Below are 13,616 nucleotides of genomic sequence, written 5' to 3'. Positions count from 1 at the left end.
GGCGGCGCCCGGTGTCGCCGGTGTCCTTGCGGCGGGCGGCGGCGGCCGGGAGCGGAGCCATGCTGGGCTGCGTGGCGAGGGCGGCGGTGAGTGCGAGGCGAGAGGGACGGGATGGAGCGCGGGGTGCGTGAGATGGCGGCCGGGCCTCGCCCCCAGCCCGAGGGGAGCGGGGGGCGCGGGTGGTGTCCCCGTGTCGCTGAGGGGTGCGGGGAGGGGATGGCAGCCCGCAGGTCCTGAGGCCCGCCTGGGCCTCGGCATCGCTGTTGGGCAAGATGTCCGTGAAGGTTGGAGAACGGCTCTCAGATCCCCAGGCCCAACCCCAGCCCACCGACGGGTCCCTCAGTGCCGCAACTCCGCGGGTCTGGAACACCTCCATGCATGGTGACCCCAGCAGCTGTGCAGGGTGGGCAGCTGCGTCAGTGCAGCACTGCTCCTTTGAGAAGAGACGTTCTGGACACGCTCTGGAGCCTCGATGTCTTTCTAGGGGCCCAGAACTGAACACAGCACTGAGGTGCAGCCCCACCAGTGCCAGTATGGGGCCACAGTCACCTCCCTGCTCCTGCTGGCTGCACTATTGCTGATACAAACCAGGGTGCCATTGGCCTTCTTGGCTACCTGAGCACACTGCTGGCTCATGTTCAGCTCCAGATTCTTTTCCTATGCATACCATTGCAGCCACTCTGCCCCAAGTCTATGGCACTGCGTAGGGCTGTTGTGGCCAAAGTGCAGCACCCAGCCCTTGGTTTTGTCAGAGCTCACTGACACCGCTGTGGATGTCAGGGCAGGAGGCAGTGTAGGATAGCGTCAGCTCTGTGGATTCACTCCATGAGGTGCTTTCTCAGCACTGGTTGCCTCAGGGCTGGAGGGGGCTTCAGTTTCTAATTTAAAAAGACAAACACAATCTGACACTACACGTTGTGGCTGTGCTGGGAATCAGACACCGCTCTGAAATCCATCCCGCCCCCAAGCCTGCAGGTGGACTTCGCATCAGCTTTACACACTCTGGAAAAGGTCACTTGCTGTACTGGAACGTGGCCTGGGAGCATTGCCAGCCTGCAGGCTGGATCCATCCACACACATTGCATTCTGCTGGTGTTTGTTTCCCTGGTGCTTGTGGGGAAAAGGCAGGCTACTCACTATCTCTGCTGCCAGCTGCCTCCTCTGTTCAGCTGTGATCACTGCTCCTCCTTGTATCAAACATTTGAATTTGACCTCGATCCAAACAAGCAGAGGACAGACATAAAAGAGAAAACATAAATCTACCCCGTGTTTTAACTTGTGTTTTCAACTAATTTAGTGTGGGGTTTTCTCTGTTTGCTTGTGATCTTAGCTGTGTTTAAAGCCTGCTTCTGTCTGCCCCTCAGTTGCCCAGAGGAGCGTAATAGTCCTTGGGACTGCACCGTGTTGTTGCTCTGCTTTGGAGATACCTTTTTGTTTATAAGGGTTGACAACCCTTTACTTCCCAAAGTCTTGCAATAATGATCCTACATGCATGGAAGAAGAGCAGGAAGATATCATCTTTAGCTCCAAATGCTTTCATTTCTGCCATGGCTGGAGGCCCAGAGCTATTGATTGAAGAGCAGTCAGCAGGCACAGACCGGGCAGTGCAGGGCTGACAATCAGTGACTGAGGGAGGGCTTCCTGGAAAGGTGCCTTCATGGCATTTGATGGTGTGATTACCCCCAGCTCTCCCTGACCTGTGCCTGGCCTTGAGCCCTCTGATCGGAGCAGTCATGTGGCAGTTTGCTAATCAGGTGACGCCCTGCACGGGCAGCCCGTTGTCAGGGGGAAGAGGAAACCAAGACAGGCCGAGGGAGAGCTTTACGATCATTTCTGTCCTCCCAGCCATGGATAGCAAGCAGAAGCAAGCAGAGAAGGTACAGTATCCTCATGCTGCCATGATTAACTCCCTTCATTTCTTCCCAGCCCCTCTCTTTCAGTGCTTTAGTAATTCCCCCTTGTTTTTAACCCTCCTTCCCCAAACCTTGATCACATGGTTCTTATCGTGTCCTGCAGAGAGCATAGAGCACTTTCTCTGAGGGCTCAGCACCATGCAGAAAGCTTTGTCACTTTGCAGATTTTTCTTCTTCTCTCTGCTTAACTCCTGGGAGCTGGGAGGTATGGGGGCTCTTATTTTCTTATTGCCTTGCAAATAAGGTTAAGCAAAAGGCACTTTGCATCCCAGACTCCTGTAGAAAAGGAAATCACCTGGTGTGATGCTGTCTAAGGCTTTCACTCACCTGTCTGATCCCCAAAGCCTGTTGCCATCACCCACAATTTCCTGAACAGCTCCCAGTGATTCCTCTCCAGAGGTTCCTGTAATTTGAACAGCTCCATACTGGTACAACTGAATAGAGGCTGTCCTAATACTGCTGGGGCTTCCATTGACAGGGAGGTTCACCAGCACAAAGAAGCACTGCCCAAAGGCCAACACAGCCAGTCTTTCCCTGACCATCACTTGTGATAGACCATCCCTGGCCAAAGCAGAGGGATTTTAATCCTGCCTCAGGCTTAGCTCACTTTAACTAAATCTGCCCCCCCTCCCACCTTCCAAAAGCCTAAAGTGTAATTTGTTTTGTTACAGAGCTCTGCTTAATTTTTTGACCTTCTTCTGTTGTGTATCCTGAGAAGCAATTACGTGGCTTCTGACTACCTAAGATTAAGTTTCTTTCATGACTTACTTCCCACGGGATGGAAGTTTGACTTGAGAAACATGGAGATACTCAGCTAGAAGGCACCCAGACAGCAGGGATGTGTTATTATCCTTGCAGTGTTTCCTGCACTGAGATAAGAATCAGGATCCTGATTGATCAGATTTCTCTTGTAGCTTTTCTGAACGTCTTACAACCATATAGAGATTAGAAATTGCTGGAGCATGCAGTCATAGATGTGCACCTTGCATTGCTTCTTGTGCTCCATTCCTCTGATGAGATACCTTCAGAATCTGGGACGGGGACTCCCAGACCCAAGTTGTTTGTGACCCCATGCACATCAGGGGGAAGTTCTGTCTCGACATTTGCTTTGTGCTTTACAGGCCAGGCCCTATGGCCTGCTGAAGCCAACAGCTTTAGGCAAGATCCCAGGCAGATTTCTACTTCATCAAGAAGCATTGCCCCCTCTCCCCGTGCCGCCACTTCAGCAGACGCTGGACCGCTACCTGCTGACCCTGCAGCCCATCATCAGTGAGGAGGAGCTGAACCACACGCAGGAGCTGGTGGCTGAGTTCCGCAAGCCGGGAGGTGTTGGGGAGAGACTGCAGAAAGGCCTGGAGAGGAGAGCGAGGAAAACAGAGAACTGGGTAGGTTGGGACTCTGGCCCCAGGCTTTGTGTGGGGGGAGAGGCCTGATGCATGCCTCTCCAGTGTCCGCTGGGATCTGTGTTCTTATGGCACTATGAGCAGCCTGCTGCTGGCCTTCCTAAGATGTGCACGACCCTCACCAGGGCTTGGGTCACTGCCCCTGGCTGTGGCTGCTGAAGCCCTTAGCTTGTTGGCATCACAAAGCTGGCGCTAGGGAGTTGAAGGAAACTTCCTTTTTGAGCCCTGCATCAAAAGCCCCTAGTGCTTCACTCCAGTGCCCCTCTACCACAAACAAAACATAAAACCCAAACTGTCTGTTTGCAAAGTGTGGGGCAGAACTGCGGTCAAGGTGTTGAGAGCGTTCAGCTTGGCTTGGGTCAAAAAGCAGCAGATGCTGTGCCTGCATGTTGCCTTTCTCCATGCCAGCTCTCGGACTGGTGGTTGAAGACAGCTTACCTGGAGTATCGCCTGCCAGTTGTGGTTCACTCCAGCCCTGGTGTGGTTTTACCTAAGCAGGATTTTCAGGATCGACAAGGGCAGCTCAGGTAAAGTCCTTTTCTGCCTTCCCTTGGGCTTCAGATGGGATGAGCTACCTCTTTTGGACTGGGGGTGGGTGTTCAGGCTGACTGGGAGTAGTTGGCATGCTATAGCCTGTTCGTGCTGTGCAAGAGGGCTGTACAGATAAGGAAAGGCTGGTAGGCTGTAAGGAATCCTGGTTATAAGGTGAAGAGTCTGGTGGTTCAGGCACTGAACTCAAAACTTAAGTTTGTCTTTGCTTGACAGCCCTGACTGGAGGCATTGTGAGGATATATCTGACTCACTAAAAGCTAGAAGGCAGTAAGACTGTGTGTGCAACTAAAGGAGGCATGAAGACTAGCCTAGGTGTGAAAGTTTGCTAGTTCTGAGGGACAAGGGAACCTGCTGCAGGGACTGTCTCCTGTTTTGTAATTTCATTTATGGGTTAGAAGACCAACAGTCACCAGTCTCTCTCCATGACCAGAACTTTTTGCAGTTCTGCCCTGCCCTTTGTCTTCTGCCAGTGAGCATCAGTGTCCCACAGCTAAAACCAGCCCACCGCTGCCCATCTGCAGCAGATTCTCTTGCTCATTCCTGAACCAGTGTCTGGTTCACATCTTCTCTTCCCTCCCTTTAATTTTTAACCACCACTGTAGACGTGTGTTTCAAACTCCATCTGCAAAACGTTAGCATTGACCTTTACACAGGACTACCTCTTCCCCAGTTACTGCTGCTCCCTGCAGATGAGAAGTACCAACCAGGGCAGCACTGCTGCTGTCAGCTGTATCTGCTCCTTGGATACACCTGACCAGCAGTACAGAGGGTGAGCCTTACAAGGACAACACAGAATTACACAATCAACTCTAAAAGTTTTGCTTGTATTCACTTTTGCGTGGCTAGCAGATAAGACTTGGAGAACTACCACTGTTCCAACCCAGGGAACTGAGCAGCCACACGATAATCTGGGCTACTCTTGAAAATACAGTTCAAAGTGTCTATTTTGTGACTGCATAAAGAAGTTTGACAGCGTAGCTTGAAACTAAAGCTTCAGAAATCAGAAAGCAAGTTTAGAAAGTGTTCTTTAGTCCTCAGTCTGTCAAAAGAGACTGGAAACAAGTCAGCTAACAAAGCTCTTCCCCTGAAGCTCTAACTCTGCTCCCAGGCTGTTTCCTCTCAGAAATGACTCCCTGACTTCTGTTTCTTGGCTGTTTTACTTCCTCAGATTTTTCAGTAAGGCTGGGAAATTTTCACTGAAAACTACCTTGGAAGACACGTGCTGTGTTTGTTTAACAGCCCTTAGGTTCTTGGAGTCACTTGGATCTTTACTAGGGATGGGGAGGTTGAGCAAATCTGGATGACACTGCATTCAGATGCCAAATGCTGCTACTACTTTAAAGCCTTTGAAGTTCAGCTGACTGCAACCTCTTGTCACAGTGACCTCCTGCCCCTTTCCTCCCACACGTGGTTCAGAGCTCCCAGGTCAGAAAAGGCCAACTTGTCACTCCCAAGCAAAGCAGTTTGACGTGGCTGGTCACTACAAACTGTTTCTGTTGATCCTAGTGAACACAACACCTCAGTGTCAGTATGCAGCATGCCTGCATTTGTTTCGGATCCTTCACTGCCAAAGGAGTGCTCTTAGGGCTGCATTAGCAGCAGAACATGAAGCAGGTAGGAGCTAGATCAGCATTGATGAGTCCTCAATGCAGAGATGTACAGCTGCAGCTTAGCTTGAAACTCAGAGCTGGCCTCTGGCCAGGGAAGGGCAGAAGTCCCCTTCATGTTGTTTTAATGCTAAGACTTGGATGGGGCAAAAATCATCACACAGCAGTAGAAAATGCTGCTTTTAGAGGGTTATTTATATAGTCAGACTACACCCTATCTTGAGAGTTGTCCAGAATTCCCTTGTTATGTAATAATTAAGTGCTAAAGGGCTGGACTATCCAGCAATCTGAAATCACACCCCCAGAGTGGCTGTATCAGCAAACCAGAGATGGACACAAGAGGGGCTTGGCAGAATGGATGAACTTCTACAGAGCAGAGAGAAGGCTTTGCTGCTCCTCTTCCTTAGCTAGCCCCTGTGCCCCAGTTGCCCTGTGTTGGAATCTCAATTTGTTACATTTGATATTTTTCCAGGTTTGCTGCAAAGATGATCGAGGGCATCCTGGATTTCAAGACCATGATTGACAAGTGAGTTAGCAACTTTTCTGACCTCTCAGGTGTTCCTTATTGTCACAGAGAGGCTGACCCTAGTCAATAAATCTCCCTTCCAAATAAAAAGCTTACAGATAGCAGCACATATTGAAGAGATACTGTAATCAGCATTGCTGCTAGCTGTCAGGGTTACCACTGCTAAAGAACAAATTTACTTTCTTCATGTTCTTTGTTTACCTTAATGCTCTCGTTGGCATGCATACATGTTTAGAGGGATTGAGCCAGACAGTCTTGTGGAGTTACATACTTCTGTTTGCCCACAGAACAAGTTACAGCTCAGGCTGCAGGAATCTGTCTCTCTCCTTTTGGGTTTCTGGTGTTGCTCATCTTCCAGCTAGCCTTAGAGAAACTTGTTCCTCCCCACTCCCTCTCTTCTAAGCACCAACTGAATACACCTTATTTATGTTCCCAAAATAGCATCTGCCAACACATAACCAACATCATACCTTTGCATCCAAACTCAGCTAAGGCTCAGGGCCAACCGTGGAAAGGGTAGTGGGAATATACTGCTAAAGTGGTCCACTGAGGCTCACTCTTAGCTGATGAATCATAGCTGGCCCACTAGATTAAAGCTGAAAACTTCCTTCTGCTGTTTTACTGGAAACAATACATCTCCCAGTATTATCAGGCTCTTAATTCAGCTTAGCAGACAGCTAACACAGCAGGAATGGGAAAAGATGAGCCTTTTTTATACCATCAGCACACACAGTTAGGTTTTGCTGGAGGTGACAGTGGCTGCGCAGTGGCTGTCCTGTGTCTGTCTTGTGTGAGGAAAACAGGCCCTCTCACTGCTATATTTTCTCTTCCACACCTGGATATATCTTCAGTGAGACCCTCCCAGTGGAGTACTTGGGTGGGAAGCCCCTCTGCATGAACCAGTACTACCAGATCCTTTCGTCCTGCCGCATTCCTGGGCCCAAGCGGGACTCCATTGTCAACTACGCCAAGGGCAAGAAGCAATCCAGACACATCACAGTGGTTCACAACTTCCAGGTAAGAGCAGCTCCTGGACTTTCAAGGAGGTTTGTTTAGATGCATGTGTCCCTTTCAGTAAGCTGTGCTGCTGGAGAAAATGGAACAGAAACTCTGCCCACAAGGTTTGCCTCAGCACAGATTCACTCCTGCTTCCTTTATTCCCTTTGGCTTTAGCTGAACAACAGCTGGGATAGACCTGTGCAAGCAAGGGATGAGGCAGAAACCTCTTTTTCTTGTCCCTGCAACCCCTGTCTCTCAAAGCCCAGACTTAGGAGGCTGGGACTCAAGTTGGAAATTGGTAACAAATTCTACCACTGTAGGCAAATCTAGGAAATAGAAAATCCTTGTGTTTTGGCCCTCATTACCACAGCTTTCAACCTTCTTAAAACCTGGACTGTATTTATGTCCTGCAAGGAAAGTAGGACTTGGTTGGTCTGTCAATTCTGAATGCCTTTCAAAGGTCTGCTTTCAAACTGAGTTCTTTGATCAGGTCTTACCTCTTCAGAGTGGCTGCTCATTCTTTTGGCAGCTGGATAATTAAGATCTTCCATTTCTTATGTCCTTGTCTGTTCTCATCTTCAGTTCTTTGAGCTGGATGTGTACAACAGTGATGGCAGCCCCCTTACCACCGACCAGCTCTTTATTCAGCTGGAGAAGATCTGGAACACCTCCCTCCAAACAAACAAAGAACCTATTGGAATCCTCACCACCAACCACCGAAACAGCTGGGCAAAAGCTTACAACAACCTTCTGAAAGGTGTGTACAGTCCCTAACGTCCAAGTGCTAACAAACACTACAAATGTTTGAAAACCAACCTCACTGCTGTGCTCTGCTCAATTCTTTCCTTTGGAAAGCTTTTGGAAACATGTACATGAACTTCCCACCCCAAAGCAGCAACCGGATTGCATTGCAAACTGTTCCTTTATCTGTTGTAGAAGGTACATGAGTGAAAGCTGAAGTTTGGTGAATTAGACCCAAAATCCTGGAGTTTGTTGGGTTGTAAGAATTGCAAATCATAGAATGGCTTAAGTTGGAAGGAATCCAGTTCCAACCCCTGCTGTGGGCTGGTTGCCACCCACTACATCAGGCTGCCCAGGACCCATCCAGCCTGAGAAAAGGAAGGAACTATATACATTCATCTTTAACCCAGCTGCTATCACTTTACACCCCTAAATAATACATATTACACTGATGTACCATAGGGATCCAACACTGCTCCTTCAAACCTTCTCTTTCAAATTCCAGTCTCTCTCCACTCGAAAGCTTCTCAACTCCCTTTTCTTATTTTTTGTTCCTTTTTTCTCCCAGATAAGACCAACAAGGAATCTATACGTACAATTGAGAAGAGCATTTGCACTGTCTGCCTTGATGCACCGATGCCACGGGTGTCTGAGGACATCTACATGAGTCGTGTGGCCGCTCAGATGCTGCACGGTGGAGGCAGTCGCTGGAACAGTGGGAACCGATGGTTCGACAAAACCCTTCAAGTAAGTGCTGATCTCAAACGATTCTGAATAGATGAGTCTGAGCTTCTTCCTGAGACTGAAAGGGGCCAAGCAATCCAAGACACCTTTTGCAGGAAAGCTTCTCTAGCACTGAGTGGAGAAACAGAGGAGATAAGCTGTGGAAGCTGACAGCATGAGATCCTTCAGTTTCCCTTGCTGTCAACTCAACTTGCTTCAGGGACTTTGCATTTCTTTTACTGCCTCTGCCCACGCTTACTCAGTGTAGCTGTTCTTTGTGTTCCTTGTAAATCAATTTTCTGCCTGCGGTGAACAATGCCTTGTCTGCTTGGAGGCAGCCCAAACATAGGGAGGTCTGTTTCTTTTATTTTCCCTAGGCTTGTCACTTTTCCAGTTTCTGCTAGAAGCTGCCCAGGTTTTTTTTGTTGCTCTTCCCACTCCCCCCCCCAGCATCAGCTGCCATCCCACAGCATCCTTCTGGTCAATTCTCCATTCAATCAAGAACATTCATGAGCAGCTGCTATTTGAGCTTCCCCCTTATTAGTTCACCTATCCTGGCTCACAGATCAAAGCTGTTGTTCTTTAAAAGATTGCCATCTCTGCTGAGGTCTTCACGTTTTCCGTTATTTTGTTCCTATTTGGAACTCTTCCTTGATGGGATAAAACTGAGATGTTTCAGGTAATGGAAAAGTAAGGCTAAGTCAGCATATGGTGATATTATTCCTGTATTACATGTGCAACTGAAAAAAATCAAACCCGTTGAACTACTCTGTACTGCCAGAGCACACCAATATAGCTGTCAGGCACACTTCTATCTAGTTAGTTTTTCAAAACTCTTAGCAGTAGTATTAGATCTTTCTAGGCCTGCTGAAAGACTTCTGTGTGTTACCTTTGAAGCATGCAGGAATAGGTTCACTGTCCAGTCTGTTACAGAGCAGTGAGGCACTAACACCTCTCTCTGGATAGCTCGTGCTTCATGTACTAGTCATTTTCCTTCCTGATCTCTCATAGTTCATCATTGCTGAAGATGGCTCCTGTGGTCTGGTATATGAGCACGCTCCCGCAGAAGGTCCACCCATCGTTGCTATTCTGGATCACATTGTGGAATACACGTGAGTCCTGCCTGCTCTACCATTCCTCAGCTTTTGAAATAAGGAAAAGCTGTTATGGCACCTGTTTCCCCAAGACCAGGCCTCTTCACTGCTTCACCAAGAATTTATTCCTGAGGAAGGGTAAATTGGTGATGGCTTTTCTTACATTTATAATGAGAATTGAGCAGGCAAGCTCACGCTGCTTCCATTTTTAGGGAATGTTACTCTTCAGAGTCAACAGGACTTTTGCCTGGTAGGGGTGTTCCTTTTGGGCAGGAGGCACTAAAGAGATTTCACTCATACTCTTCAAAAATCATTGTAATAGCACTGTGAAGAGTTTTTCAGCACGTGGCAAATCTCCTGTGCACTTCTGCCCCTGCCACTATGTTTAGCTGAGTCTTGTGTCAAAGGGCTGATTAAACATATCATTTCTCTAAGCAGGAAGAAACCCGAGCTGGTAAGATCACCAATGATTCCTTTGCCAATGCCCAAGAAGCTGCGCTTTAACATAACTCCAGAAATCAAGAATGACATAGAGAAGGCAAAACAGAACCTTAACATGTAAGTACAAAGCACTGGAGAGGTTCTGGTGAGTGACTGAAGGTTTAACTCATGTCCCCATTTCAAACACATCAGCCTTCCTTCCTCCACTGCTGCTAGGGAGTTTTTCCGATGACTTACTGGGTCAACATTGAGCCTAGCTGAAAAGCACACTAATGCCACCTGCTAAGAGGAAACTGAAAGGTGTGGAAAAGGGGCAATTGTTTATCCATTCCACTTTTGCTAAGAACAAAGCCTCAGCAGATTCAGCTAGGGACACTGGAGTATACACACAGACATAAGCCCATCTAACTCAGTGTAGATTTTTAGCAATGACCAGAAAAACTCACCTCCGTGTCTAATCAAGCCTGACTGTGATGGAGCTGTCAGTCCCTACGTAGATCCAAGCAGCCTGTTCCTTCTCAGCCTCAGGAAAGCCAAGTTCATGCATTTATGTTCCAAAAACAAGCAGCAGGTGAAGGAACGCTTCCTGTCTCTTTCCTTGCAGCATGGTCCAAGACCTGGATATCAAAGTGATGGTCTTTCATCAATTTGGGAAAACCTTCCCCAAGTCAGAGAAGATAAGTCCTGATGCTTTCATCCAGCTGGCCTTGCAGCTAGCATATTACAGGTAAGACCACCAACTCAGGAGGTAGCTTTGCATCCTCCCCACCTTCAGATCAAATACACGAGCTTGACTCTTCCCCATCTCCCAGGATGTACGGCCATGCCTGTCCCACGTATGAGAGCGCCTCACTGAGGATGTTCCGTTTGGGCCGCACAGACACCATCCGCTCTGCTTCTATTGAGTCTCTTAAGTTTGTGCAATCCATGGACAGCCCTGACAAATCGGTGAGGATTTCAGAGAAGTAGCATGAGAGGACTCCATAGCAGGAAATAAGGGAAAGATGCTTATTTGGCTATGTCAGCTTTTTTCAGCTTTGCAGAACTGCACCTGGTATCAAGTTGAGCTAAAATGTATCTTGGAGCATACAGTTACTCACCTGGGATTTAATTTAGCTTTCTTTTGAGTGGATTGAAAGCTAGGGAAACAACAGGTGGATGTTTCTAATCCTCCCAAAAGGAATCAACTCCCTTCTAATAGTTTGCTTAGGCACCTTAAGTTTTACTACTGATGGATGGAGGACTCCACTTGAAATAACATAACACAGCCAAACAACAACATTTTAAAATTAACACTAGTACAGACACACAAGGCAGAAATACCCGTGTCCTACAGGAATGGTTGAAGGGAGGTTAGCTGTTCTGTAGAAAAACTTAAGATGTGTGTGTTCCTTTCAGGACCAGGTGAAAACCGACTTGCTGAGGAGAGCTACCCAGGCCCACAGGGAATACACAGATATGGTAAGTGACCTCTGTGCAACCATCATTGAGGTTTTACACAATAAATGAATAAAAACAAACAAACAAAAAAAATCCAAGACCTAAAGAGCTTTATCTCTGTGGCACAGTGATGTGGCCATTAATGCTACTGCCCGAATGCTTTCTCCTCTTTAACTAGTTGTTTAAGAGCCCCTTGTGATAGGAAAAATCAAAGAGCAAAAAAACTTCTGTTTTCACTGACATGGTTTCTGATTAATGCCACAGCTGCAGGAAAACACCTTAAACCAGAGAAAGCACATAGGCAGGAACTGTGAAGTGGGTTCCACCAGTATGTTTATTTTCACAGTCTTTACAAACGAGACTGACTCACTAAGGGCAATGTCCAGTATTCTAACTTTGTAGATGTATAGATACTTAGAAAGGTTTTTACTGTTGGTTTGTTGTTGTTTTTTGTGGACTTTTTGTTGGTGTTTTTTTTTGACCCAGTGGTGATAGTGTTACTCACTTTGCTGCAAGACAGGTTTTCACCTGCTCTTCCATCCTTACAGGCAATAAGGGGGAATGCAATAGATCGCCACCTCTTGGGCCTGAAGCTTCAAGCTATTGAGGATTTAGTGAGCATGCCTGAACTGTTCATGGACACAGCATATGCTGTTGCAACGCACTTCAATCTCTCAACCAGCCAGGTAGGACTCATTTAAGCAAAGATGGAAGTGGTCTGTATTTATTACCACTGTGTTTCTTCCCCACATTTCTCCCTCATCTCTTCACAATATTTTAAAACTGCTACCAGCCCCAGTAAAACTGCAGATCTAATCTGCAGCTGCCAGGCCTTCTCTACTCCATAAAACACAAGCATAACCAAGGCTGAGATAACCAAAAGCGTTTGGTGCCTACCTGCACGTGGTACCAAGTGGAGTTAGGTGCCATCTGCTGTGCTCCGGGTCTTACTGAACAAGTTCTGCTTGTGACTTATTAGAAGCTTATATCAGAGTTTTCTCCTTTGTACAGCCACAAGAAATCACACTGCTACTACACAGCAGAATCCAAGATGTGTGTGCTGGCAGGGGGAGCTGAGCACAAGGTTCTCCTTAGAGCATTTTCAGGAGTTTCTCTACTGTTGACACAGTTAGCCTTTGATAGCTGCATTTTTTGCCTGAGTAGTTAGAAGTTTAATCACATTGTCTCCACAGGTCCCAGCAAAGACAGACTGTGTGATGTGTTTTGGTCCCGTGGTTCCAGATGGCTATGGAATCTGTTACAACCCTATGGATGAACATATCAACTTTGCCATTTCAGCATTCAACAGCTGTGCTGAAACAAATGCAGCTCGCATGGCACATTACCTTGAAACAGCACTGCTAGACATGAGGAGCTTGCTCCAATCTACTCCCAAATCCAAACTGTAAGAGGCAAATACGATGTAAAATCCCCCACGAGAGAGGCTGTCTTTCTTGCACTGAAGTTCCCAGTTCCTCAGAAAATGATTGAGGGGACAGCCTGTCCTGACTGGAATCTAGGAGGGCATCATTTGTTTTCAGCAAGACAGAATCTAATATCTACAGATATTAGACTGTGGGGCAAGAGGAGACGTTGTCTAAAGCCAAAGCACAACTGAGTGGTCCTCTCCCATCACTGCTAAGTGCACCTTCCTGTCCTCAGAGAGGACTGAAATCTTTTTATGGAACTTACTGTAACAGAATGTAGAGAAAGCACAGTCCTTACCAGTATCTACATCCATTTGGTGAAGAAGGTAGTTCTCCAGGAAAAGCAGGGAATGTTTATGATATGATGGGACTACTGCAAGACTAAGGCTTTTTCTGGTTTAGGCTTCTGAAGAGAGCAGCATCTTTGCAACTCATCTGAAGAGTTCTTTTACTGCAGCCAAACACCATCATTGAACAAAGGGGAGAAAGAAGTCAGAGCAGATCCTGTCTTGTTAAGAGTGCACTGTACTACCTGTCCCAGTCACCTTATCATTACATACTTTGCAGCCCTGGAAACGTTCCCTTCTTCTATCTTTAAGATGCTGAGATCTTTCCATTGCACTGACCCAACGACAGTATACTACTCACTACAAGCTAAGGCAGCTTTGTTTGCTTTGTTCTGGGCTTTTTGTTCAAGCTTGCTGTTTGTGGGCCCAGTCCTTCATCTTCAGACTGTGTAAAGCTCCCCCT

General features: G+C 47.3%; 1 protein-coding gene across 1 annotated transcript; it reads left to right on the top strand.

Annotated features, from left to right (window-relative positions):
* Window positions 1-59: 59 nt before the first annotated feature.
* CRAT (carnitine O-acetyltransferase) lies at window positions 60-12,848 on the top strand (the record flags this gene model as incomplete). Its single annotated transcript, XM_079544844.1, has 14 exons — window positions 60-86; window positions 3,035-3,298; window positions 3,725-3,843; window positions 5,948-6,001; window positions 6,853-7,018; window positions 7,583-7,757; window positions 8,310-8,488; window positions 9,476-9,576; window positions 9,997-10,116; window positions 10,604-10,726; window positions 10,812-10,947; window positions 11,398-11,460; window positions 11,988-12,125; window positions 12,633-12,848. 14 exons carry the CDS (start codon window positions 60-62, stop codon window positions 12,846-12,848), a joined length of 1,881 nt encoding a protein of 626 aa, XP_079400970.1.
* Window positions 12,849-13,616: the final 768 nt, after the last annotated feature.

Source organism: Tetrao urogallus (genome assembly GCF_951394365.1).
Source record: "Tetrao urogallus genome assembly, chromosome: 19".
NCBI lineage: Eukaryota > Metazoa > Chordata > Aves > Galliformes > Phasianidae > Tetrao > Tetrao urogallus.
Note: the sequence above shows the minus strand (reverse complement) of the source record. Positions and strands in the feature narration are given on the sequence as shown.